The 27,068-nt window shown below is 39.2% G+C and overlaps 1 protein-coding gene across 1 annotated transcript in view; it reads right to left on the reverse strand.

Annotated features, from left to right (window-relative positions):
- Window positions 1–27,068, reverse strand: part of LIMCH1 (LIM and calponin homology domains 1) — a 292,532-nt gene that overhangs the window by 74,374 nt on the left and 191,090 nt on the right. The window contains exons 5-14 of the mRNA XM_026647957.2: window positions 23,885–23,915; window positions 21,385–21,495; window positions 16,196–16,391; window positions 12,931–13,183; window positions 11,912–12,190; window positions 5,288–5,578; window positions 3,560–3,814; window positions 2,100–2,444; window positions 993–1,298; window positions 149–454 (exon numbers count right to left, since the gene is read on the reverse strand). Coding sequence (XP_026503742.1) covers window positions 149–454; window positions 993–1,298; window positions 2,100–2,444; window positions 3,560–3,814; window positions 5,288–5,578; window positions 11,912–12,190; window positions 12,931–13,183; window positions 16,196–16,391; window positions 21,385–21,495; window positions 23,885–23,915 — 2,373 coding nt within the window. The remainder of the gene's footprint in view (window positions 1–148; window positions 455–992; window positions 1,299–2,099; window positions 2,445–3,559; window positions 3,815–5,287; window positions 5,579–11,911; window positions 12,191–12,930; window positions 13,184–16,195; window positions 16,392–21,384; window positions 21,496–23,884; window positions 23,916–27,068) is intronic.

Genomic DNA, 27,068 nt, shown 5'->3' on the forward strand with positions numbered 1-27,068 from the left:
CTATAAATAACCCTATCTAGCGTAACTGTGGATATATTTTGGAAACAGAAGGTTATAACATAACTAACATGTTTCAGTGAAACATGAGACTCGCCTCTAAGATGCAATTATAGTGAGGAAAGAAACTATTGGAACAAAATAACTTTACCTCTTCACTTTCTTTTCAGGCTTTACAAGTTTCTTAGTTCTCTCCTGGCTACTCTGCTGCTTTGAAAAAGGAACTGGAAGGAACTGTTTAACACTTGGTCCAGGCTGCTTTAGAAAAGCTCCAGTTCTTCTTGCCATCATGTCATCTCTTGGATCTGGAATTCTCACTTGGTGTTTTGAACCATCCCTACTCTGGTCATGATCTTTCAGTTTCTCATGGCTCTCGTCCCTTGTCACATTACAGCCCACGGAGACAGGTGAAACTGTTCCATGATGTTGTTCCATTGTGCAATTCAAGGGCAAACTGCTGCTGAGGCAATTTTGGGTACCATTACTCAGAAGACCATTGAAAAAGATGGAAAACTAACATTTTTAGCAGCAGCAGCACAGGAACTGTGAACAAGAGGCAACTATGGTGAACAGCATGACATATGCTACTCTTTTAAGCAAATGAGGAATTAGATTTTTTTATGCAGCCCATATTTACAGGTAAGCAATTACTCATTTAGAAGCCTTAATAAAATCTGGATGAAGAACTACGGATTGCCCAAAAAAACCCTCCAAAAAGATGAATAACCATGTGCATGCTAAACTGCAATTAGCAATCCAAGTCATTATGTGTAATGAAGAAAACAAGCTGTTTCATGTTCACAGGGTGCATTCTTGTAAGTAATTTCATGAGCTGAATACATGCCACAATTGGATATGAAATGAGTAAAATGCATCCTAGCTTCTCTCTCTCTCTTTTTTTTTTTAAAGGAGTGGGACAACATTACACACTGACCCGGTTAGCGTTACACACAAAGCAAGCAGAAAGCTCCGTTTTTTGGCTTCCATTCTCTGACCTTTCTGCTTTCTGTGGAGTCTTCAAGTCTCTCTTATGAATTACTCCTTTCTGTTGCTGCAGAGGATGATGGGCAACTGACATGGGAGAATATGGCATACAAACCGGGCTAGTCTGCCTCTGAAAGGTTCCCATCCTTCTAGCCATCATATCATCTCTCTCACTGTTTGGTGAACTCCCATCAAGCTCTTCCTCCCTGGTTTCATGCCCTTCACTCAATCTGCATGGAGTTTGGTTCTGAGAGACAACACAGGCAACCAACTGGATTCCTTGGCAATATTCATCTGTACCTGACCGTGCTACCTCACTAGTAATACAAGATTATTGAGAGCAGGGGGAAAAAGAGGAGATGGATAATGAAAAATTAGTCCACGGTGAAGTGAAACATATGAAAGTGGTAAGAAGAGAGATCCATTTCATTTTTATATCTAATTTTACTAACATTTCAGAATAAATGAATTTAGTTGACTGAGTAGTTTGCTAGTGGTGTCAACTAGCAGTTTCTTGCTATGATGACAGGCTGAATGATTAGAGAAACTGAAGCCAATTACATGTAAATTCTGGTCAAAGTGTGTAACTTGTTAGCACTGTCTTTCCTAGTTAAATGCCAGAAACAGAGTCACATAACCAGTACAGCTCAGTTTTAATAAGCATACTTCAGAAGATTTCAGAGCTCTTCAAGGGAAAAATAAAAATAATCTTCAAGGGGGAAAAAATCAGTATTGCCAGAACCTGGAGTGAAAGCTGCACTACAGCTTCAAATACATAAGTAGCATATGAAGCAAAAGCCTTGGAATGCAAAAAAGAAGCAGGCATAGCTAATAAGATTCCTAGTGGAACTAGTGATTTGATACCGATCAAAAATTCAAGTGTGACTCTCAGAATAAGTTTGCACAATGTTGCTCTGCATGACCCTAGATCTCTCTCTCTCTCTCAGATTCTGTGAAGGCATCAGATAATTTATTACAGCTCCAAAATGCTGAACGAGCCTGTGTGCATAAGGAGCTCCTAACTACATCCTGCCATCCTTCCCCATGCAAGTCAGCATCCTGCAAGAAGCAGCTTCATTTTGGATTCAGCAATCTGTTTCCTAGACAACATTAAATACCTGGAATCATTTTGTGGCCTGGAGACTTCATTATTATGTCCAATGGTAGTGAGGCTGCAGGCAGTGGCAGATGCAAAGGTTTCATGGCAAATCTGTCTCTCAGCACTTTCCCTCCCAGTCTCCTCTGTGGTTTCACTGTTGGATGTGGCCCTGGCAATACTAAGCTTCTCCCATTTCTGTTGATCAATCTCAGTCACTGGCCCAAAGTGCACAAACCTCTGCTTGGGGCTAGAAGCCTTTTTGTATGCTCTTGCTTTACAGCTAGCAAAATCATCATGAATGGCTGCTTCCACTGCAATTTCAGCGGATGGTTCAGGATCCTTGGAGCATTTGAGGTCTTCTTCACTAGTCAGAACCAGAAACAAAGGAATCAAAGGAAGTTACAAGACAAAAGAAAAACCAAGAACAAAAATAACAAATAGCCTAGCAAACAGCTTAGTGTATACTGAGGGCTCTTAGATCCAAAGCCAGAGCATATAGAAGGAGGTGAACTGTCCATATGGGCTGGAAGCCAAGAGATAGCATAATTCCTCCAGACAAACTGTGGGAAGCTTGCTCTCTAGTGGCCCCTCCTACTTTTTAGGAGTGTAGTATATGATACAAACACACCCTAAGCACAAGATGTGGATCCATAGCCATGCCCAAATCTAATCGGACATGTCCCCATGTGCTGTTGGGAAGTGCTAGCAGACCCCTGTTATCCTCAGGGAATGCAGATGACCATGTAATAGCTGCTTCCTGCAGTGAAGCATTAGGTTCTCCCTATGCCTTCTCCTTAATACAACGCCATGAAAATAACCATAATTTGGTCCTGAAATATTGTGGTGTGAACAGTGAAGCAAAGGATGAAATTGGAATATGAACTCCTTCAAATTTAAGTGGGGGTTTGAACTGAAACCCAGAATCCTTGCCTAACCTTAACTGTTCAGGGTCTAAGTTGAGTCTAAATTGCAGAAGGGGGATATTTTGGATGTGGCCAAAATGTGAACAGAGTTTGCAGGATGTTGGCATCATCACACTCAAACTTTAACCCTATCACAAATCAGTTTGCAACTTTCAGCTCCTAAGTAGTACTATATACCACTATTGCTTCTATGAGAAGAAAGGACAGTTAGTGTGGTGGTTTATATTAGGACTGAAATCACCCAATAACCAAGTCAATGAAAAGAATGCCTGTATAGATGACTACATTTGGCTAGAAAATGGAATGCCTACCACTAGGCAGGTGAGGGGTTGCTATCCTTTGCTGGAGGAGTTCCAAATCACTTGCATGCATTAGTAAGGTGCTTGGACTTATTTTGCATATTTGTTAAGCTCTGGTTTTGTATTTAAAGAACCATTTTCAACACAGCACTATTCAAGTAAAAAAAAAAAAGCCACTCAAGACATTCAAACAATATTAACTCATATTTCCCACACTGCCATTCCAGATTCACCCATGACCCTGGAAAACAACATACCTGAGCTCCTCGGACACTTTCAGTCTGTCCCACGTCTCCAAATCTGCTTGTGTTATAGAAGCTTTCACAAATACTGGAGACTCTTGTTGCTGGGTAAGGTTACTCTGAGTCTTTCGTTTAGCCAGGTCATCTCTTTGAATATCAGGTACTTTCACCTGCTCTTCCTCCTCCGACTCGTTATCCTGAGACTGCAGGAATGGGTTTTCTTTACGTGTCACAATTTGCCTCGCTGATGCCATATGTACCTGGTTTGCTCTAATTTAATGCACATTCCAAATCAGCAAGAAAAAGCCATTTTGAGGAGTTAGACAATGATAAGTGGAATGTCAATAATGGTGATTCAGAGTATAAGAACAAATTGAAATGATGAATAAAGTAGAAAGGTTGGGGTTTCTTTGAGCAAGCATGCACTCAGTTGAAACTGTGACTGTTTCATGTAGACTACCCTGTGAATTCTAATGAGATAGATTCATTGGATGATTATAGTTTTGAGTTTAACCCAGACAAGTAAATCTGGAATCACTGCAATAGTGTTTAATTCAGTAATGAGGTTCATTCTGATAGGTTATGATGTCCAACTCTCATACTATTAAAGTTATTGTAATGATTGCAAGTTTCATTCCTGAATGTACCAGAGCTGGAGAATTCTAATGTGGTATATTCTCCAGATGCCCTTCCAAGATATTACTCACATGTCAGAATGCTTATTATAAATGTGGATGTGCCAGATTGTTACTGACTGGAAGGAACATTTTATAAAACTGAAAACATGAACTAATTAAAAAAAAGTTCGGAACATCTCAGCTGTAGGTAGACCGATTCTAACGATAGGCTTGCTTAATGTTACCTGTATTAGTTCAAATTTAGGATTAAATATAGATCTGGAGATCTAGTGTGAAAACCCACAAATGATAAAATAGAGTAATATAAAATAAATATTTGTATTTCGTTTCATTTTTTCATTAGTGGGTTTTTACACTAGACCTCTATGTATTTTATATACACACATCCCACATACTATCTAAAAATGCCCCATGTAATAGCAACAAACACAAGCAGATGTGCTTATGTTCTACAGAAGATGGTTGCCTAACAGAAGTGTCTATAGCATAGTTAACTTTTCCTAATCCCAGTATAGCACTGGATTGGAATACATGGAGTGTTAAATTGGAACCAATCCGTCTATTTCCAAAATAATGTTAAACAAATTCTGCCACTAATTACATGGTCCCATATCCCATTTAGTTCACAGAGTGCTGTACATGTATAACCTAGCAGAGGATTTGGCCCTTTCTTTACACAGATTCAAAGAATAGTGTTAAATTAAAAACCATATATATTAAAACAAGCATTTCCTTATTTATATCACAAATGTTCATTAGATTATTGAATTTACTCTCTTTAGAGTTCACATTCTAAAATTTACTTTTCACAATTTATATTCATTGCCGGATTTCTCTCACTTTGAACACTGAAAATATGCAGTGTGCTTTTCTTTTTTTAAATTGTAAGTTTCTAATCAGTTTCACTTTCCAGTTCTCAGGTTCTAGTGCAATTCTACAATGTCTCAACTGCAAACACTCGGATAATGGAGAATTTGTATTGATTTTTATGGATGTTTATTTATCCATTATTGAAATTTTGGGCCAGATTTGTTTTAGCTACCAAACAACAGTATTTCACATAGAATTAAATATTACAATAGACAGAGAATGGTAGTTTGCACACCTGGCATATTCCTGTTTTTCCTTCTGTAATGGCTTTTCAGCACCTTCCAGTTTACCTTTATCTTTTTTTGTACAGGGCCCAACTAAAAACTGGTTAAATGACACTGTAAGTTTGGGCTGATTCAGTCTTGCTCTCCGGGCTGCAAAGTCATCCTTTTCTAGATCAGGAACTCTGCACACTGCTTCATCTTCTGATCCAGAATCCTTCCCTTGACAATGCATCATAGAGGGTTTCTCCTTGTGAAGAATGATGTCTGGGGTAGGTTCACTATCTTCATATATTTGCTTTTGACTGACACAGAGCAAAATTAAATGGAGTTCCAGATGTGAAAAGGGGAAAAATGTCAACATTCTTTCCAGGCCATAAAATAAGTGCTGTTAGTCAAATGTGCTCAAAGCTGCTGTTAGTTTAGATGAGGCCTTCATTTATTTGTTTAGGGCACAATCCTGCAAACCCTCCACGAGGAAAGCCCGAGGAAGTCAACTGCAGGTCCAAACATGAACAGTTAGAAGGATCAGGCCTTTACGCTATTATTTTAGCCACAGATGGAAAAGTAGAGAACACAGGCTCCAAATTATACATTCAGCCATTAAGTGGTGACATTATTCTTATACTCTTTAGGTAAATGAAAATAGCTTCAGTATAAAACTACCAAGCTCATTTCTGATCATTACTGTGGAATCCTGAGATACCTAGAATTCACCATCCTGGCTCCTAAATGGGACTGCCAATTTTTCTATATCCTGGGCAGTCCTTAAGACTGGTCCTTTCCCCTCCTGTCCCCCACACTTTGATTTTCCCCCTTTGTAAAGCAAGAAGCAGGTAATTTCTTTTGAAAAGTAAGCAGAAATGAGCCCCTCTCTCTCTAGACTTGGCAGACTTAGATTTTTATAATTTTGATGGATAATATCAATGTTTATTTTTAAGTATTTTTTCAATTTAAATCTTCACAGTTGTGGGAAATTATGGGGGTGTCAGATAATGGAGGGTGTCAGACAATAGCTCAGTGGTTTGAGCATTGGCCTTCTAAACCCAGGATTGTGAGTTCAATCCTTGAAGGGGCCACTTAGGGATCTGGGGCAAAATCAGTATTTGGTCCTGCTAGTAAAGGCAGGGGGCTGGACTTGATGACCCTTCAGGGTCCCTTCCAGTTCTATGAGATAGGTATATCTCCATATATTAATAACTTCTTAATTACAGTAGACACAGATTCAAAAAGTTAACATTTTATAACCATTAAAACATGAACTGCCAACCTCACATGTCAAAATATACAAAATCCTTAAATCAAGCCTTAAAATCAAACTCTAACAAGTTCTCAAGCAATTTTCTTACTTTGCCTCTCTGTAAATTTCGATTATCATCTAGGAAATATTTTCATCAGTTTTTGTGTGTACGGTGAAACAGATACTTACCAATAAAAATCTAACCCTTCTAAACAGGTCTATTACAGCATTGAGACATAATGCTGTGTTTTAGTGGTCCATTAATGCCTGCATTCTGGAGATAGTGCCTTCAGTCACCTAAGACCGATACTGATGTACTAATAATATGGCAATATGGCTCTTGATTTCTGGACACCAGAAAAAGATTATTTCTAAATCATGCAATATGCCCATCCAATTTGAGTTACTTTTTACAAGAGAAGATAATGAAGAATAATTTATATACTTCTATCCCCACTGGGGAAAAAAATCAAAAGCTTATTTTTCTAGTTTTCTAGAAATCACTAGAAAACTAGACATGAAGACTTGAGTGTTACAAGATAGGTCAATATAGTAATATTACTAGGTTCAGACATCATGCCTCTTATTTTTCATATTGCACACCTTCTAAGTCAGAAAATATGGTAAAGTGAAGACACTTAAAATAATGGCAACAGCTCAAGAGTCCACACGTTTCCCCTCCATTTTACAATCAATAGGTAAAATTGTTTATTGTAATTTTTTTAAATGCAAGTTTTCTAAGCATTGCAAACCCATCTTTATCGCCGACTATCTATAGTCCCAGCTGCCCTTTCAGCAAAACTTTAACAGTCCCAATTTAGATTTTAAAACAAAGATGAAATAGAAGGTTTCCATCAGGCCACAGAATGGTGCTGAAAAGTCAGCCAAGCATAGGTCCATGAATAAAAGGGAAGCAGTTTAAAACTGCCTCTCTTTTCCCTGAGATGCTAGTAGGTGTCCAAGTCACTTTCAGTTTTGCGTCTATTTGTTGGCACAGAGCTACTGTGCTTCTTGTTATATTGGTAATATTATCCAGTATTCCAGTCCTTCAAATCCAAGGCCACTCAGTGGGCACTGATCGTCCAAATCCAGTTTTATAATTCCAAGAAAAGTTTGGAGGAATCAATTATAGTTTTATGCATCATAGATGATTCACATACTTGTTTAAAAAGTAGATGCTCTACACCTTCCTGTGATTATGAATAGTTTAATAGGTCAGTAGATCAGGACTGTTTAGTATGTTTATTTAAGGAAGCTAATGTAGTTATGCAAGGAATGTAGCATCAACTAAAAGTCATGCAATGGTTTATGCACCATTGGGGTGAGAGCAGTTCTTGCCTTTGTGAAGTAACAGAGTTCAAGTTCGTTCAAAGAGCATTTTGTGCACCATTAGGCATTTCCTGCATGGACATGCAACAGGAAATGCCACATTTAGCTCTTTTTATTTTGTGTTTTATGGATTAACAATGAGCAAACACAAAGGTGGTGGAATCTATCTAGAGATCCATGGCACTTATATAGATTCATTGCTGTGGTATCTGAGCACCTCACGATCTCTAATGCATTTATTCTCAGTACCAGTGTGAGGTAAAATATTTTGCAGATAGGGAACTGAGGGACAAAAATACTGAATGACTTGCCCAAGGTCACACAAAGTCTGGTGGAGCAGGGATTGAACACAGAGGTCTCCTAAAATCCTAGCTTACTTGTTAGCACCCTAATCACTGGACCTTCCACTCTAAGGAAAAACAGAAATTCCTCAGGAGAGTAAATTTTGATTGGTAACATTCTGAAGGCTACTCAAGTGTCAGATTGTTTCCACCAATTTCAGACCAGTGAAGGGAATGAAAAAAATACCACCACCTAGCCAACAGCATGCTTTATACCTCATGGGAAGGAGATGTTCTTAGTCAAATTTGAGGCATTTAGCAATCCAAGTATTTAATGAATGCACAGTATGAGAGGATGTGAAAATAATATAAACATGGTTTTACTGCCACAAGCTCAGCATGATTACATTACTCATGGGTGACAGAGCCATGTGTGTTATATAGGTTTTCCCAAAGAAGCAACAATACAATTTATACCACATTACAATATCACAAATTATTTTTGGGATGCATGAGTAGGGGAAAGTTCTTTGTATTTAAATGCTGTTATCTTCCTGAAGATACTACAGAAGCAGCAATGGGTGAAGTGGAGTTATACTCACAAGTGCATGATAAAATAAAGGTATACCATGCCTTGTGAAATGCAGGAGTCCCCGTAACATTTATTACCACCACCTCTATCAGTGGTATTCTAAATGTTTGGACACATTCCAGTTGAGGGGTCTCGCTGAGGGTCCCTCCAACTTACCCCACCTCATTTTCTTCCCTCCATCAGTCTCCCTGAATTATTTTCAGATAAAGAAGTAAGTCCTTGTTGGGGGATCCAGAAGCAGTATCTTCAGAAAATGATTTTTAATGTACATACCATTTAGTAAAGACTGGGGATTCCCAGACAAAAAGTTTGATTGCACCCCAGAAGGGAGGCTGGGGCAAAGAAAACCTACCACCCAATTGCTACTGGAATGCAAGCTCACCTCCAGATCTCCCCCTCAATCCAGACTGACTTTAGAAAGTCAGGTCCCTGCCCTAAAGAGTTTACAATATAAAAAGACAGACAGACTGACCAATACACAAAAGGGTACAAGGTGTAAGTGAAATGGTAAAGATGTTTGGTCACATTTTGATAATGCAATTTATTATTATATACAGGATCATAAGCTCCTTGGTGCAGGGACTGTCAAGCAGAATGGGGTCCTGGTCCATGACTAGGGCTCCTAGGTGCTGTGGTAATACAAATAAATAATAATAGGCTGTGAACGAGCAACACATTTAAACACTTAAGTGCTAGCTAGACTGGGGCCAGAGTGTATCCCCAGTGCCCTTCAGGTTTGCCATTATTAATGAGCTAATATCTTGTAGGCATCACAGTAGATTTGGGTCATCAGAGGACTGCAATATGGAAAGGCTGGTGCCTTGCATACTAGCTCAGAAAGAGTTTTCGTGGATAAGAAATAGTGTGGAAGAAAACAGAGTTGTGGGAGAAACATCTAGGCTGGCATCATGGGCAGAGCAGAAGGGATGGGAGGGAAAGCAAAGAGAAACCAAAACAGGAAAGTACGGAGGAGCAGAGTTATGTAGGGTCCTTGAATGATAGGACAAGAAGCTTGAACTTGATGTAGAGGAGGAATGAGAGCCAATGGAGGAAGGGGAGTCAACGGAGTGATTCAAAGATGGGGCAACAGTGAACAGGCAAGAAAGATGACAAAGTCGACTCCTCTCCCTCGCTTTACCCTGAAGTCTGCCCCATCTCTCCTCCTTCCCCATTCTCCCTTTCCCACTCACACATGCTGTAACAAATTTCTCCCTACAGCTCTGCACCTTCATTCCCCTTTCTCCTGCCTCACTAGGCCCAGAGATCTTCTCCCAGTATTAGGAGGGAAACTGCTGCAAGACTGAGTTTCTCCTGCAAGCTTGGTTCTTTGCACCTCAACTGTTTAGCTGGTGTACAGAGTCATTAGTTCCTCAGATCACCCCTGCTGCCATCTGTACAAATTGCACCTGGTTGACAAGTTAGAGAGCTTCTTCTGGTGGGAGCAGGGAACAAGAATCACTAATTATTAGTGTTCCTCTTTCCTCCTGCACAAAGGCACTTTGTGAAAGGAGGAGATCAGAATCCCTGCTGAACCATATGCTTGTCTACATGTGCATCTGTCTTAGAGATTAAAATCAGTAAATCAAAGCAAGATTGGAGCAGGGGGCTGACAGCCAAAGGTTGTAAGTATCCTCCAAAAATAATACATGGGATATAAATATTGTTTGTTACACCTTGGATTGCCAAACACAATACTATTGTCTTGGACTCAAACTATGCTTGCACTATTATCCTTCTGGTTTATGAACTACTGACCGGCGGCCTGCAATTAACTGAGGCAGGATGAGGCTGTGATTTATGACTGATTGCAAATTCTTTTTATTAGTATTTTGGCTCATGTCCTAGGGTAGCACTTAGTTTGTCTGTTACCTTGTATAGCTCTTCAGTGCCTTGGCTAATACATGCATTGGTTACGATGTGTATTACTGATATACAAAACGTATGTTATTGCTTGTAATAAGACAGCATACATTTAGAACAATAAAACCAGTCTGAAACAGAAAATACACACACATACTTACTTTGATTTGACTATTTAACTGCATTTGACAGCTCTCCCCAGCCTGCAAGCCTCATTAAGCCTGTAGACGGTTTCATATTAGCTATTATTTGTATTACAACAACATTTAGAAGTCCCATCTGAAGTCATGGCCCCATTGAGCTAGGTGCTGTCCATATATTCCCAGCATCCCTACCTATAATTTACAACTTTAATTCAAGTTTAGTGAAGTTTTTGTTTGAAAATACAATTCTGAATAGCTTTCCTCGATGTTCCAGAAATTAAGAGGTTGGGCAGGCAGAAGGTTGGACACTTACCATTTAACCAAACCATTTCACAATCTTTGAAAGGACTACCCTGGTCATACCAGTTAAAAGTTTGGCTTAGTGACATAACCTCATGAGAAACAGCTAGTTTTCATGGGACCACCACACCATTGTGACTGAAAGTCTGATGAAATTAAATCCATCCATTATCAGACTTTTGAAATAAAGAAAGGGAAATAACCAACTTAAGTAAAACCAAAAAACAAACAATGCCGGTGAAACAATGAATAAATATGGTCATTCTGTGCATAGCTATAGTCAAAGAATGACTGCTGAACTATATTGACATGCTTTACTTGGTGCAGGTGTTCACAAGCAATGAATTTTTATAGTTCCTGTCTTTAAAATAAAATATATCCTTTAGTATAATTGTTAAAAATACTAAACACTTACAAATATAGGTGTGATTCAGCCACTTGTTACTGAAATGTTCCATCACTAAGAAGAGTATTAAAGAATTTCTAAAACCCTTGCCCGAACAAGGCATCATGTAGTAAAACCATTTTTTTGTGTGAACCTAAGATGGTATAAAATGGAAGATTTACAAGCTTGAAAATGTTCTTGGTAGTTTGTTTCTTGAACTTCGTTTCCATCCAAGTTAGGGTGTAGCACTATTACTAATTGCAGCAAACACATTTAACACCATATAGCTTTGCAATGCATGTTTACCATGTCACAAGCTTTTTCATACCTAAACCTTTTCTAAAATCTAATTAGTTGCAAGTGAAACAGCAGAAAATGCAAGTGCTTAGTAGATTTTTTTTTTTTTTTTGGTTATAAAAAGTGAAGTAATGGCAGAATGAGAAAAACGCACACACTCGCAAAATTTTTAATGTGAAGCGTGCACAATATCACATACTTTTGAGCTAACCTGCCATAGCGTTGTGCTGCTGGCATGACCTTAATACCAGCTTGTTCAAGCCTTCTTAACTTTCTGATTTCCTCTGCATCTTTCTCTTTGCACTTGTGCACTGCAGTTTCTTTGGCACTACCTGAAGGAAACTGACCTATTGTCTTTCCTTTGTTTTGATTCAAATCTACTTGACTTTTACTGGGGTTTGTCCTGGAAGCCATGCATCCCACCTGCTCCTCTTCATGTTGTCTTGGTGCTTCATTTTGTTCTTCTTCTATGGTTTCAGGATGATTTTTGCTATTGAGTTATACAAGGTAGTTTACTGTACAGTACACTGCTTTCTTTATACATTTTGCTTGATACTAACATTTCAAACAATATTTTGATGAATGACATAGAAGACTAATCGTACTATGTAGTGCAGGCTATTCTGAAGCCAAATTAAAACAAAACACCTGATATAAAATATGGGAAATCTTCAAGCACATTCATGTACCACACTAAATTTATGTAACTGGTGCACAATAGATTTATTTTCAAAATTCAAGAACAGAAAGATGGTAACTATTTTGACTAATATATATCACATAAAGACTTTTATTCACTGAAAATTAAGAATCTCTTGAAAACTGACTCTCGTCATCAAGGACCACATTAGAGCAACACATTGTACTTTTGACAATTATTTTAATATTTAAATGTAGTATTTAAATAAACCAATATTTTGTCAAACACTTCAGTTTTAAACAGTTAATGTGTACTGTAACACTGAATAATTCACAGCCAACATTGCACTGCACAGTGAACAACATTGACATCAGGATAATTACCTAAGTCTTGTATTACCTGACTTTCCACTCGTGGGATTATTGCTTTTCTGTTGTTTGAAACAATAGGGTAAAAATCTGTCAGTTAGCTCTAAGATAGATCTGTTTTGCCCATTTTACAAAGCACTGTGTACTTTTAAAGGTCATGATTTGTTAAAGGTTAAAAAATAACATAATTGGAGGGACAAATGGTCTTGACCAAAGCCTTACCTGAAAGGCTTCTCTCCTCCGAGTGGTGAAGTAGCAGTACTCCAGCTCTTCCGGTACTCTTCTCGTTCAGCTTTCTTTTTCCGAAGAGGAGCTGGTATATAGGCAGTCTGGTTACTCTTATTCGGGAGATACTGGTTAAAAGGCACAACTGATTTAGGTTCGCCATACGACGCCCGCCTTGCAGACATATCATCTTTTTTCACATCTGGCATCTTTCGGTGTGGCAAGTCAGACTCAGAGTCACTCCCTCTCCCTATTAAGGAATACAAAAAAAGGGTAATTTTACCCTAACTTGCCAAAATGAAAACAAAATCCTTACTTAAAAGTACAACAGTATTTTATAATAATGGGCCAAAATACTACAGTTTACTACAGCATCTTCAGACATTTCTCTACAAATTATTATTTTTTTTAATAAGGAAGACAATCCCTGTTGAAATAACATCTGCCATAGAAACTTCAAACACACACAGCTAGTTATGGTGGATTTATATTCCTATTTTAAATCAGTCAGTGAAATACTGGCCACACTCCCTATAGTGGTAACAAATGGAAGTCTATTCCAGTGGCCTACCTTCTGCAGCCCAAAAAACAAAACTAATCTAATTCAAGAAAAAGGTCACAGCAAGTTTCTTTTTCAAAGGCTTGATCAGTTGTCCAACGTAATGGGTCAGATTTACACCAGTATCCAATGATATAAACCAGCTGTATAAACCCAAACTCAAGTTTACCTGACCTCAAGGTTGATCCTGGGTCTGCCACATCCCAACCCTGACCACAAAGCTACTGGTTATTCTGGGGCCAGGTGCAGTGGGAGGTCTGTCTCTCTCTCGCTCGCTCTAATCCATCCTGGACCTGAGACACCTTTCCTGCTGAACATTTCAATGAAACTGGCATGTTCCAACAGTAGTTTTAGTTTTGACAAATCTGAATTTTTCAACAAATAAATGTTATGCCAAAAAATTCCCAGCAAGCTCTACTTTCTACAGGAATAGGCAGATGCCATCTCTTTTCAGAATTATGCTAGGCCAATTTAGATACCCACAGGCTAGGCATGACTTTGGACAATTGTAAACCAAGAGACTCAGTGCATGTCTACACTACAGCCCTAAGCCAACCTATGTTAGGTCAACTTACAGCCACCGCAGTAATTATTGTGGTGGCTGATGTCCACACTTCCCTCCTTCTGTCAGTGGTGTGCATCCTCACAAAGAGTGCTTCCACCAACTGAAGAGGGGCAGTGTGGGAGGCTGAGAGCCCTCTGCGTAGTCCCCCCCTGCAGGTTTCTCGCCTCACTGCTCCTGGCCAGGAGTGGACGGGGCAGCTGCCCAGGCTTCTTGCCTCCCTGATCAGGGAGTGGGGAGCCTCCGGGTAGCAGCCAGCTGGGAGCAGGGGGCAGCCTGGCTCTAGAAGCCCAGCTTTCTTGACAAGACAGCCAACAGCCAATGTAAATAATGCAGTGTCTACACAGACACTGCATTGTCCTAACTGCACCAACATAAGCCCTACACCTTTCATGGAGGTGGAGTTATTATGTCAGTGTAGTAAGGCATTTACATCGGCAGGACAAGGCTGTAGTGCAGGGGTGGGCAAACTTTTTGGCCTGAGGGCCACATCTGGGAATAGAAAATTGTATGGCAGGCCATAAATGATCACTAAATTGGGGTTGGGGTGTGGGAGAGGGTGAGAGCTCTGGTTGGGGGTGTGGGCTCTGGGGTGGGGATGGGGATGAGGAGTTTGGGGTGTAGGAGGGTGCTCTGGGCTGGGACCGAGGAGTTTGGAGGGCAGGAGGGGGGGTCAGGGCTGGGGCAGAGGGTTGGGGTGTGGGAAGGGTTGCAGGCTCCGGGGGGATGCGGGCTCTGGGGTGGGGTGGGAATGAGCCTGACCAGTATTCCCTGCTCCTGACATTTGAAGCAGTGGTTCAAGGGGCCTCTCTGGATGCATGAAGGGAACTGAGGTGAACAAACAGCATGTCTAGTGCCACAGATGGCCAAGTAAGGGATTTTATTTATTTGTACACAAGGGGTAGCTGTACTCTTATGTCTGTCAGTCTGTCTATAGTTCTACTATAAAATTTAAGAGACTGCTAAATATTCTTCTCTGTTTCTTCTTGAAGAGTCCAGTGCCTGGGTGAGGACATCAAGCCAACTCCCAAATGGAGATGCTAACCATAGGCCCCGTTAGTGCAACTGCTTACTGGTTCTAGTTAACATGTTTTAATGGTGTAAGAACTGACTTCTAGCTTTAACCAGCACAGAGTTCCCAACACCACAGGGAATCTGAGCTGGCCAGTTAGGATCAGAACCAGTTTTTTTTGTGCTGCCCAAGAGGAGTGAAGGGGCTGGATCTTACCTCAGAATCTGCCCCCGCCCCCCTTGTCTGAAAACTAAAATTATTATTTTTAATAGTGAGGATGATTGAATAGAAACGATGGATTTGGAGAACATACTATCCAGGCAATTACATCATGCTTATCACGGAAGTAACTGAGCAGCTAGCCTAGAGCATTCTGTGCGGCAGGCTGAAGAGAATGCATTTCTGTCCTAGAAGCTTTGAGCTAGAATCAGGCTTAAGACAAGCTCGAAGTCTACTTCCTAGAGGACACTTGCTCATATTCACAGTACCCCATACTGACACAACTGGACACATACAGAGAGCAAAGACTGAAGCAGCAGCCATGCTGAAAGTCAGGAGCTGCATGCCCTGGCTGAAGGGGGGGGCAAGGACAACTATCAAGTCACTCAGTTTCTTAAATGCTGAATATCTTGCCAAGAATTGCCATAACTATTTTCATAAGACTACACTTCAAAACTCTTCTAGGTATCAACAATTTCCAAGAGGTTTCCTTTTCCTCTTAGACAACCAGTTTATTTATATGGCATTTGATTTTTTTCAACATTTTCCCCCCTTTTACATTCTTAGTTCTTGCTTCAGCCTAGCTTATGAGCTGATGTGCATCTGCACACTGTGTCTGCTACCCCATAACCCAGAGAAACACTATGTCATAAATTACACTTGTAGGGCATAACTCATTTTACTATACGACGTTATAGTAACTGAGGTAGATTTCAAATAAATTGCTGGCAAACTTATCTAAAGACCCGAGAAACAAAAATCTGCATTCAAAGAAAGTTTCTTTTACCAATTCACAGCAGACATCATGATTCAGAAATTGCATCCAGCTTTTGAATGACTGCCTTTGCACTGAAAGCACTGGGTGACACATTCAATGTTTTGCATGTGTCTTGTTGTGACCGAAACTTACCATCGCTGCTTCCTCTGAGCACTACATCTGGAGACGGTGTCTGCTGTGAGCGGGAACCAAATGAATCCAGACTGTCAAAGGAATCATCTCTGCCGTGGCGAGGGGGGGAAAGGGAATCACTGCGTTCAGAGTCCCAGCAATCAATATAACCACTGTCACGAATGTTGCGTTTGGGGCTCTCAATATCTTCCGTTTCCTACATGGAAATACAGACGTACCTCTTCAAAAAAGTCAGACACACAAAAATGAGGTCCACTATGCATCTGAGTACAAAGTATCTTTCTAATGCACTAAAATCTCTTCCCTCAATCATAGCATTTTTTTTTTTTTTTTCTTTCAAATCAAAAGCATGAGATTGCAATAAAACCTCATTTCATACCAATTAAGAGGAACACACATGCTTTGGATTAATATAGTTATTTGAAATACAGTTGCAATAGGCAGGTTAATAAAACTATCAAAATTGAAATAACCTGAAACTTGACTTGTCTTCCATAGTCCATAGCACACTGGCAAAGGCATTATAAATTTGACCTCATGGCTGAGTTGGGGATAAACTCACTATTCTCCAGATTAATTCTCCCAATCTATCTATTGCATCTGACTGGGACACCAGCAGGCAGCATTTGTTGTCGTCGCCTGAGCTCAGCAAAATAATGAAGCAGTGTGTCCCAGTCTCCCTGTACCTTGAAGAGAAATTCCTGTTATGAAAGAGGGATGTCTTTCTAAAGCAATCAGCAATGAAAAATATGCAAAATGCTTTTCCTGATGCCTCAGAAGAATTCAGTCGTGCTCTTTACTCTTTGCCAGCTCCTGGCTCTGGGGGATATGAAAGCACTTGTAGCTGACCCACATGTTCAGAGCAGTGAGAACAATGGTTGTCTTTGACAGCCCTGTGATTATAAATTCTTTCCAGCGCAAGCAGCACATACTAAAACTCTAAAACTCCAGCAGAGGGAAAGGTCAATGGAAGCCATCCTCACCCTTGCATTATAATAAATCCCTTGTTTCAGCCAGTTTCTGAACGTTAATTACAATAGCACAGGCTGAGAAAAGCAAAAATAACTACTCTCTTACACAAAAGATAAACCTCTATGTTTTTTTTCTCCGCCAGACTGTCACTGAAAAAACTCAAGAGATGCGGGTGACATCATCAGACTGACATTTTTCAATCTGAAAAGATTGGAATGTGAAACTTTTTCTTGACACACTTAAATATTAATTTTAAACTTTCCAATTAAAAAAACACCTATGGGCTACAGATAATTGGAGCTCAATAACTGAGTGGAGAGTAGCTCCCACTGCCCTCTACAGCTACTGTTGTCATTATTAGTATTGCCAGTGATCATATCAATCAACATTATGGTACAATAAAGTCAACAACCTCCTTAGCAAAGGAGAATTACGGCAGAAAGAGCAGCTGAGAAGGGGAGCATCATAATATCAATCAAAAGTTCAATATTCAAAGGGAGAGGCTCAGAGGGAAAAGGAAAGATTAGAAACTCGTGTCTTGTAGACTTTCCAGGAAGAAGACTTAATTAGAGCCACTAAATAACTTGCTGCCAAAATACCACAGTATGTCCAGCACCAAAGGTTCCTTAAGGCCAAGCAAAATCACAGTAATGCCAATAGTCACAGAGTACACAAACTGGGATTATACTCAAGTTTTGTTTTATTTTTTTAATTTAAAATATGTTAACAAGTAGTGATTTAATTCAAAGGCGTTTTCCTCCCTTATCGCTTGTTTAGGAATGGTATATATACACACACACATAAACACTGTTCAACATATACCACCTCTGTCTTCCTAAAATCTATATTAAGTATACAGCTCCAAGAACAAAGATTACATCCTCTCAAAATCCTCTTTACCCTTTTCTTCAAAACTATCTGAAATCTTTTCCAAATCCAGATTCAGAAAAAGCTCCCCATCTCTACATACCAATCAGCTATATTCAATCCTCTGGCAGACTTCCATTTTCTTAAAATAATATGTTTGAAAGTCATGGAAACGCTCAATAGCAAGAGGGATAGAAATCAGATGAACTATTCGAAAGTACAGGCTGAAAAAAACATTCTTCAGCTGTTTCATACTTTAAAACCCTGAATGAAGTGTGAATGAACAGATTCCAAAATTCCCTATTTTATTAACCCGTTAACTTTAATTTAGTTTACTTTTTAATTACTGGCAGCTACAGGTAAAAGTAGGGAAGTGTACAAGAGATGGCACAATAGACTGTAGTAATTCTCTTGTAAACATGTACTATTTAGCCTTCCCGTTGGTACCTCATTCTCCCAAAAGATTACTGTTACTGGCTATGACAGATACTTGCTCTAATTTTGAGTGTGTGTTATCTACTGGATAGTAACCACTCTAAGTATCATTTACATCTATACTGTGACACTTTTTGAAAAGATAATCCCATAGCATACCATAATGCACTGGTCTATCATGCCCATCTGGTAAAAATAAATGCATAACCTTGTGGTAGCAAAAGTAGATACAACTGCCAAATTTAAAACCTATTTCCCAGCCACTTTTATATATTCCTTTTCAAACTACTGAATATATTCAAAGTGCACTATGGATTAACTGTTTACATTTTTCAGATTGAAAACTGGATGAGTATGCAGTAAAGTAGGTTAAAACAAATAAAATTAAAAACTGACTGAATAAAGTTAAAAAAGGATTTCAATGGAGGTACTACTAGCACATACTGAAATGTCACTTGCTGTCAATGCCATTGTTAAATTCAATGGAACTGTGCCAGTGTAACCCTTCATTTATAAAGAAGTGCTCTCGCCATCCAGCCTAAGCTAAAGTAATGGAGTGCTGCACAACATAGTTCAAATGTTCTAAAATTACAACAACAAACCTCTTAAAATTCAACCACAAAATAACTCCAGGAGAATTGATGTGTGGCATAAAGGAGGAGTGGGAAGGCAAGGTAAGAAATACAGGTCTAGCAACAGTCATAATAGTACCATCCAACTAATATCTTTGTTTACTGCACTGAAAAGTTTATGACGATACAAACATTCAACCATTAGGAGAATCCCTTCATTGGTTCCCCCTCCTCCACTGCAGCAAATTCAAGTTTCTTGTTCTTGTCTTTGACCTGCTGAATTCTGCCCCCTCCCTCCTTATCATCTCCACTCTCCTAACAATGCCAGCTTTTAAACACCATTTATCCCTTTATCCCACAACAGTATCTCTAGACTTTCTTCCAATCTGTCCCCTTCATAAAAGGACAAGGTGCATGAAGTAATATCTTTCATTGGACCAACTTCTGTTGGTAAGAGAGCAGGGCCGGCTCCAGCGTTTTTGCCGCCCCAAGCGGGGGGGGGGGTGGGAAGCCGCGATCGGCACCACTTCAGCGGCAGCTCTACCGCCGCCGCTTCATTCTTCGGTGGCAGGTCCTTCCCTCCAAGAGGGACTGATGGACTCGCCGCCGAATTGCCGCCGAAGAGTCGGACGTGCCGCCCCTTTCCGTTGGCTGCCCCAAGCACCTGCTTGCTGCGCTGGTGCCTGGAGCCGGCCCTGTAAGAGAGACAAGCTTTCAAGCTTATGCAGAGCTCTTATTCAGGTCTGGGAAAGGTACTCCCAGAGTCATAGCTAAATGCAAGGTGGAACAGATTGTTTGGCATAAGTAGTTAGCACAATAATAAGGTCCATTTTTACTTTTCTGCAATTTTCCATGGCTTGTCTGCAACTCAGCCGCAATTTTTTGACAATCATCCTGCAATTCAAGTAGGGCCTCAAAAATATATGAAAAACGCATCATGTGGAGCTAAAACCCCCATGTACCAAATGGCACCCTTACTACTCTGCTTTTTTGTCCGAGCCCATCTCCCCACCCTTCATCTGTCTTTCAGACTGCAAATTCTTTGGGGTTGGGACTGCAAAGGCATGATTCATTCAGGTCATTCCAAATGAATGCCAATAAACTTTTATACCTCCAGACACAATCAGGTATGTGGCATATACAGAATACACTATCCCGGTGACCCCAGCAGAACCACAGGAGCAGCAAATTGAGGAGTATCAACATCCGCTGCAGCCTACTGTAAGTGCCCTGACTGGGCCATGGGAACGGTGCTACCCTCTGCACTGGCCTCTTCCCAGCAGCAGAACCTGGTTGGTCTGCTCTACAGTGGCCTGTAAACCCTGACATCCATTTTCATCCAAGATTTAGAGTTTGACAAAATACAGATTATCAAGGTTCTGCTACATGTGAAGTGCATACACAATCCCTTCCCCCACCCACTTTGCCTTTCTTCACCTGTTGAAATGATATATCTTGATATGAAACTTGTGGTGCAACTGAAAACTGGCTGAGGGAAATATTGTTCATGACAGTCTGTGTGTTCAAATATGTTCTTTAATCTGATGCTCCCTAGGTCCACTGACTCACTCTGCAAGCCTCTCTATTGAGAACAGTCAATCAGTATACCATAAGCAAAGAGCAGAAAAACCAAATTATGAACATTACTCTACCATTTTAAGAAGAGCTGGGCAACATATTTTCAGCAAATAGTAAATTCCCCAAAATATGCATTTTTAGGTTACCAAAAGTATTCGTAAATTTGGGTCAAATTCAGTGAATAGTTCTGGCCAAAAAAAAAAAAGGTAATTAAAAAAAAAAAAAGTCAAAATGGTTCATTTTAACCATTTAGCAACAAAACGTTTAGACTTTTTGTTTTGGCACGGCATTTAATTTCAAAATGTAGCCAATTAAAAACGCCAAACAAATAAAAGGGTGAAAAATCTGAAAACAATTCAATATGTTTACAATATGTTTCATTCAACCCAAAACAAACCAAAAAAAGTTTGTTTCAGGTTAAACTGAACCTAATTTTTACCCCCCAGATTTTTCAGTTTGGCTCCTGAACCAAATCATCACTTATTCACTCAGCTCTAAGTGTAATGCTATATGACCATTTTAAAGTCCTACTGCTGGTAATTTCTGCATCACTAGTACCACCTGCAAAACTGGTTACCAAAAAAGGCCAAGCCTGTATTTACAGTTGATTAGTATCAGCAGGAGCTTTTACAAAAAAGTTAAGTAGCTCACTCCCCAGCCCACCATCCACCTCTAGCTTTCATTACAACAGACATCAGAAAGAATTTTTGTGGGACTTCCAACTTCAATAATTAAAAGCCCCAAACACGCTAACAAAAAAGATACCTTTCTCATCTGTGCCAGCAATCCTTCAAACTCCTTCAGGTTCAGTGTTGCTCCACTGTATGAAGTGCATCTGTTTGCTGCTTTCCCCAGCCAATAAATGGTAACTAGTACCTGCAGAAATCAGTAAACATTAATTGAAAATCTACACAATTACTTTGCTAAATTTACTTTTCCTAAGGACCTCTTCATTTATTTTGAACTCTGAATCACTGGTGGATTTGAGAATTTGTTCTAAATCTGTATTCCCCTCTGGGGAGTGGGAAGGGAGGGTGGTTAAATGGTTAATAACAAATACATGAAGCATCTATTAAAGGTTAAATAATCTTACAGAATTTGCAGCTTATTAAAAAGATACACTAAGCTTGCTGACATTTTAATAAAAACATACTGCTGTGTCACGTCTGGCTGAAAAGTAAGCAAGCAATATTAAAAACTAGGTACAATATTCGAAAGTACTCCCAAAGTGAAGAGAGCTCAAAAGAACTACCTTCCAATAATGAAGGCTTCCAAATCTCATGGTAAAATAAAGTAAAGGGTGGCAGGAAAATATTACTTACTAATAATGGTGTTCCTTAATTAAAATACATAAGGAAATAAACAACAAAATGTTTGTAACAAATATGTCAGGGCCTATTTGAAGAAGAGAAAAGGCTAGTTCTACCCACCCCAATATTACTGATAAGATTCAATGCATTTCACCTCTAGTTTAATGGCTCAAAATATATCCAGACCAATACTAAAAATAAAAGCCTGGACCATCTGGCAGTTTTTCGGCAGTTTAGGCGGAATGAGTTGATGGTTTCACCTAACTTTCAACCTGACATCTACCCCAATGAAAACACCACCATCAGAACTAAGGCCAAGGCCTAAGCTTATAGACCTTTATATGCACACTCATCCCTTGAGGAAGTTGCTCCAGGTTAAGAATATATACAGTGATGGAACCAAGAAGAGAAACTGATTCTGGCACTGGCAGAACTGTATCTGTTCTGGGGATAGAGAATTTCAGTTGCCTAAGGCTATCAAAATCCAATACCTTTCATGAATGCTAAAATTCTCTTACATTTTTAGAAAGACAAAAAGTCATTTTCTGGCCCCTTTGTGTCTTATAATTTAAACCTTTTAAAGAAAGTGTTTCAGTTTTATTAATAACCCCAGATTTGATGGCAATTGAAATTTAACTAAACACAGAATAACAAATTCATGTGAAAACAGTTCACAGCACATGCTCCCAAGTAAAGTAAAAATACTTGCAGACAAGTACAATTCAGAACTAAGAAGCTGTCTAATTCATTTTCCTATCCAATTATGTGATGAGATGAGGATTATGCTAGGTTCAATTATTTTTGCAAGCACTCAATCATTTGATCTCCTCCTCCCCTCCTTATGCAGGGTTGAAAACATTTCCAGACAAATATCACCTTTGCAAGCAATTCTGACTGGCTGCCAGTCTGGAGTACAGAATAATGCATCTGAAATGTCTACATTACATAGAAAGACACTTTTATGAATCCTTCTTAATGTTAATTTTAAGAACACCACATCCACATGAAACCTTTTAGCCAATTTCAAGCGAGACAGACACCCCAAATGCCATTGAATGAAAACATTCCCATGTATCTTTGTGTGCTGGAAAACAAAGATATTACTCTGCTGATGACAGGAAAGACAGGATGAAATAATTCTGTCCTTTTTACCTGTAATCTTGATTGCTGGCTTGAAAAATTATAAGGGAAAGGTCTTGGCATTCCCTTACACTGTAGGGGGATGTCAGCCAAATACAAATTGAATGTACAGTAGTTTACAGCTGACAGTAAAGGCAGATTTGCCTGGCCTTTAATAGTGTAACTAACTCTGGGATTAGCCAAATTCAGACATTTTCTTTTTCTTTTCTTTTTTTCCACTTTACCATTACAAAATCATTACTACTGCCACTGGTTGAAATCAACAAAAAGTTAAACTAAATAGAATTAAGCCTACTGTGCTTTTGACAACTGCATCCTACTTGGAAAACATACACAAAACTACTTGGAAACTCAAAGAGAAAGCTAGCAAGTCAAATGGGAAATTACAATTCAACAGTTTAGATCCACATAATGTGAATGCAGTTTGGATTGTATTATCATCTTCTTGATATGCTTTGCGCAAATTTATAACCAAATTATAATCATTGTATGCCCAGTAAATTCAGAAAGGCCAAAAAAAGTCTAGCTTTTGATGTGTTAAATAGTGTTAATCAAAATTAGACTGGTAGTCAAGAAATTAAATTGTTTACTTCTTTATTTAGTCAGAGACAACCACACTAGCACAGTTCTATTTCGTTTGCAGAGATGGTCTGCCTCTGCAGCACTACAGTTAGTTTCCAATGAACTATGCATGGTTAATGTACTAAAGAACTTTTCAGATTTGCATCACAGTACTAGCTTTTACAATCTAAATTCTAACTCAGTCCAAAGCCAGGATTATCCAGAGAAGAAAGTACTGCAAATTAAATACTCACATTTTTCAGCTTCCTACTGTTGTCAATGTTCCTGGATGCACCCACAAAAAAGAGAGAGAAAAGAAAAATCAGAAAGCAGACACTGTTTCCAAGAGCGTATATGCAGGAGGTCACGTGGTTCCCCTAACAAAAGCCTGCAGGATGCTTCTGCTGGTTGGAAACACAAGAAAGCTAGGAAGATGTAGTGCATTCATTCATAATGTGGGAGTATTTTGCAATCATTACTGCAATCATTAAATTACAATGCTTTAACAGCAAAGAGAAAATATGTTGTAGACATCCCAGTGCCAAGAATGAAATATAGAGCTGCTGATTTGTACACACAAGGAAGACTAAAGTCCTAAGCCCTAAAATCTACTCTATTGTAGTCCAAGGGTCAAATTTTGCTCTCCAATATGTCATGAATACCCAACAGATTTAATAGGAGTTGAACATGCATACGCCAAGGAAGAATTTAGCCCTAAATGTTTAAATAAACATGGCTTGCCCCACAGCAAGTCTCACAAAGAAAATAAACATCATGCAGAGACCGGAAGGGAGATGAAACAATAATACAGATGATATTGTGAACGACAGTCTCCTCTAGTGCACTCCTAGTAGAAGATTTTTGTTCGGCTTTGTGAATGTATATTTAGCACTTCCATTGAAGACTAACACCCTTTTCGGGCAAAGTCAATCTATTTCTTGGCCAGCATTCCTTCAATATGGCTGGAAGTCATAAGTTAGGAACCTACATGAAGTTTAAGGTTGTGAAAACACAAACAACAGGGAAATTATATGACTGCGCTTCAAATTCAACTTATTTTTAGCCAAGAAACTTCTTGGAGAACTGAGGATAAAAGGAATGTGTCTAACACTTCTGGGTATTAGACAAATAAAACAAATGTACTGCAAATGTTTAGTTGAGATTGTCCCCAGAATAAAATTAAAAGCCAATTCACTTCAAACTACGCAAGTGCACTCTGGTGATAAATTTATCCGACTGCCAGAAACCAGTATGTTTGTTTACATTTATGAAAATACTGAAAGCTTGAAAAATAAAGGAACTTCAAATAATTTGCCACTTTCCCAAAACATTCTTCTTCCAGTACCTGCACTCTAAAAAAATATTGTTCATATTTTCTTTTCCACTGTAATTTTAGAATGAAAAAATGTATGTAACCAGATTAAAGTCAGCCTATTTCTTTAAAGCATTAGATCATAACTTTTATAGCTGAATGATCAAAAACACCGTATGTCTAAAGCACATTCCATTTAAAATGCACAAAAATAAATCACAAAAAGAATAAAAGTTTTTTTAATCATGTGTAGTAATACCAAAGATTTATTTGATTTTGTAGCACAGAATAAACAGTCTTTGCTACAATAAATAAGCATTCGAAATGGCTGCAGATTGATGAGTAGACTATGGTGTCTATTTAGTAAAAACAGCCATGGAGTTTTTCCACTACAAGACTCAGATTTGGCTTTTGCATGAACTTGGACAGTACAGAAAAAGCATTTCAGTTAGATTTCCACAGGTGGGTTTCTCTGAAGAGTCGAGGGGAGAAAAGATTTTCTGACAACGAGTAGCTCCACATCCATCTACCACCACGTTTAATTGAGGGCTAACCCCGTTCTCCAGTTTATTACTAATTTTTAGTTTAACTCATTTGAACACTGCATCAATCCCAAAATTCCATAGACTATTCTAGGCAGCTATAGGCAGAATCCTACTGGTTTTGGTAAAAAACAGAAACACCAGTGGAAATCAGGCTAAGAAAGAGGAAAATCAGGCTCGCAAAGTCCCCAGGGGATGCTACAAGCAACCTGCTGCTCACTACCAGCTTAACATGCTGCTCTCATTAGGTGTACAGGTCACGCTATATAAACAATGAAGTGTGGGCAGAGTTGTGACACATCATCGTGTACATTTGGTTGTCACACCCTTTTACATTTCTGGAGATTCTACGGGATGGTCTATACTAGAAAATTAAGTCATCCCAGGTACACTATTCAGAGGTGTAAAAAATCCACACCCCTGAGCAACGTAGACAGCACTAAGTTGACAGAAGAATTCTTCTGTCAATTTAGCTGTTGCCTCTCAAGATGGCGTAGGTAATCCACCTACAGGAGAACCCCTCCTGTCGGCACATGTAGCGTCTACACTGCAGCTTTGCAGCAGGGCTGCTGTAGCATTTTAAGTGTAGACAAGCCCTTAGTCAAATTTATGACAAGATGATTTGCTTTTACACCTCTCATTCCCCTAATTTCTCTTGGTGGGACCATCCTTGAAAGACACAGTGGTCCAGTTGCTAAGGTGCTAGCCTGGGAATTGGGAGACCTAGGTTCAACTCATTCTCCCACAGTCTTCCTGTGTGACCTTGGGCAAGTCACTTACTCTCCTGCAGCCTCAGCTCCCCAACCGTGAAATGGGAATAATAAGTCCCTGCTTCACAGAGGTGTTGAGGATCATAAAATTAGTGTCTGAGCACCTCACAACTTTAATGGAGGCCATATATATTGATAATATTATCAACAATAATCTATGCACTCTGCCACAGGAAGCTTTTGCATGCAGTAAACTGGGTTTCAGCTGTGATACCTCATCCTCACAGTTTACACAGAAGTTCCAGGTTCAAATGAAATATTTTGCAAGATTGCTCTACAATCCATCGTTAATTTTGAAGAATAAACAGACTGCAGCTTTCTCTACCCTGAAAGGTCTTAGTTTCACAAGAGCCTTCAATTAGTAGATCAAAATTACTGATCGGAGTCCTATAAAGCATCTTGAAAACAGTTTAATCTGCAATAACAAGGCTTGAGATTTTTTAAGTTCACATAGTGCTCTAACAAAATAGATACAAGAGAATGTTATCAATCTAGGGTGCTCTTTGAACAATGCTTTTATTAGCATTGCCCCGGCATTTGAAAGCTTTTGTGCTTGATATCATTGAAAATAAAGAAAACTAGCTTCTTCCTCTGAGGGGGGAATTTCTGAACAGAACATCTAGTCTAGGCAGCAACGTGGATTCTGAAAGCTTAGCTTGTCTCTCTATTTTACATGAATGTCAGTATCTACAGCCCTTTTTGTTCATCCTTAAACATTTACAATTAAACTACACATATCCACAGTGTTAAGGCCCTAACTATAAACTGGTATTGTACTTAGATTCATAGATTCTAGGACTGGAAGGGACCTCGA

The sequence above is a fragment of the Terrapene carolina genome, unplaced genomic scaffold, assembly GCF_002925995.2.
Source record: "Terrapene carolina triunguis isolate 2854851 unplaced genomic scaffold, T_m_triunguis-2.0 Scaffold66, whole genome shotgun sequence".
In the NCBI taxonomy this organism is placed as follows: Eukaryota; Metazoa; Chordata; order Testudines; family Emydidae; genus Terrapene; species Terrapene triunguis.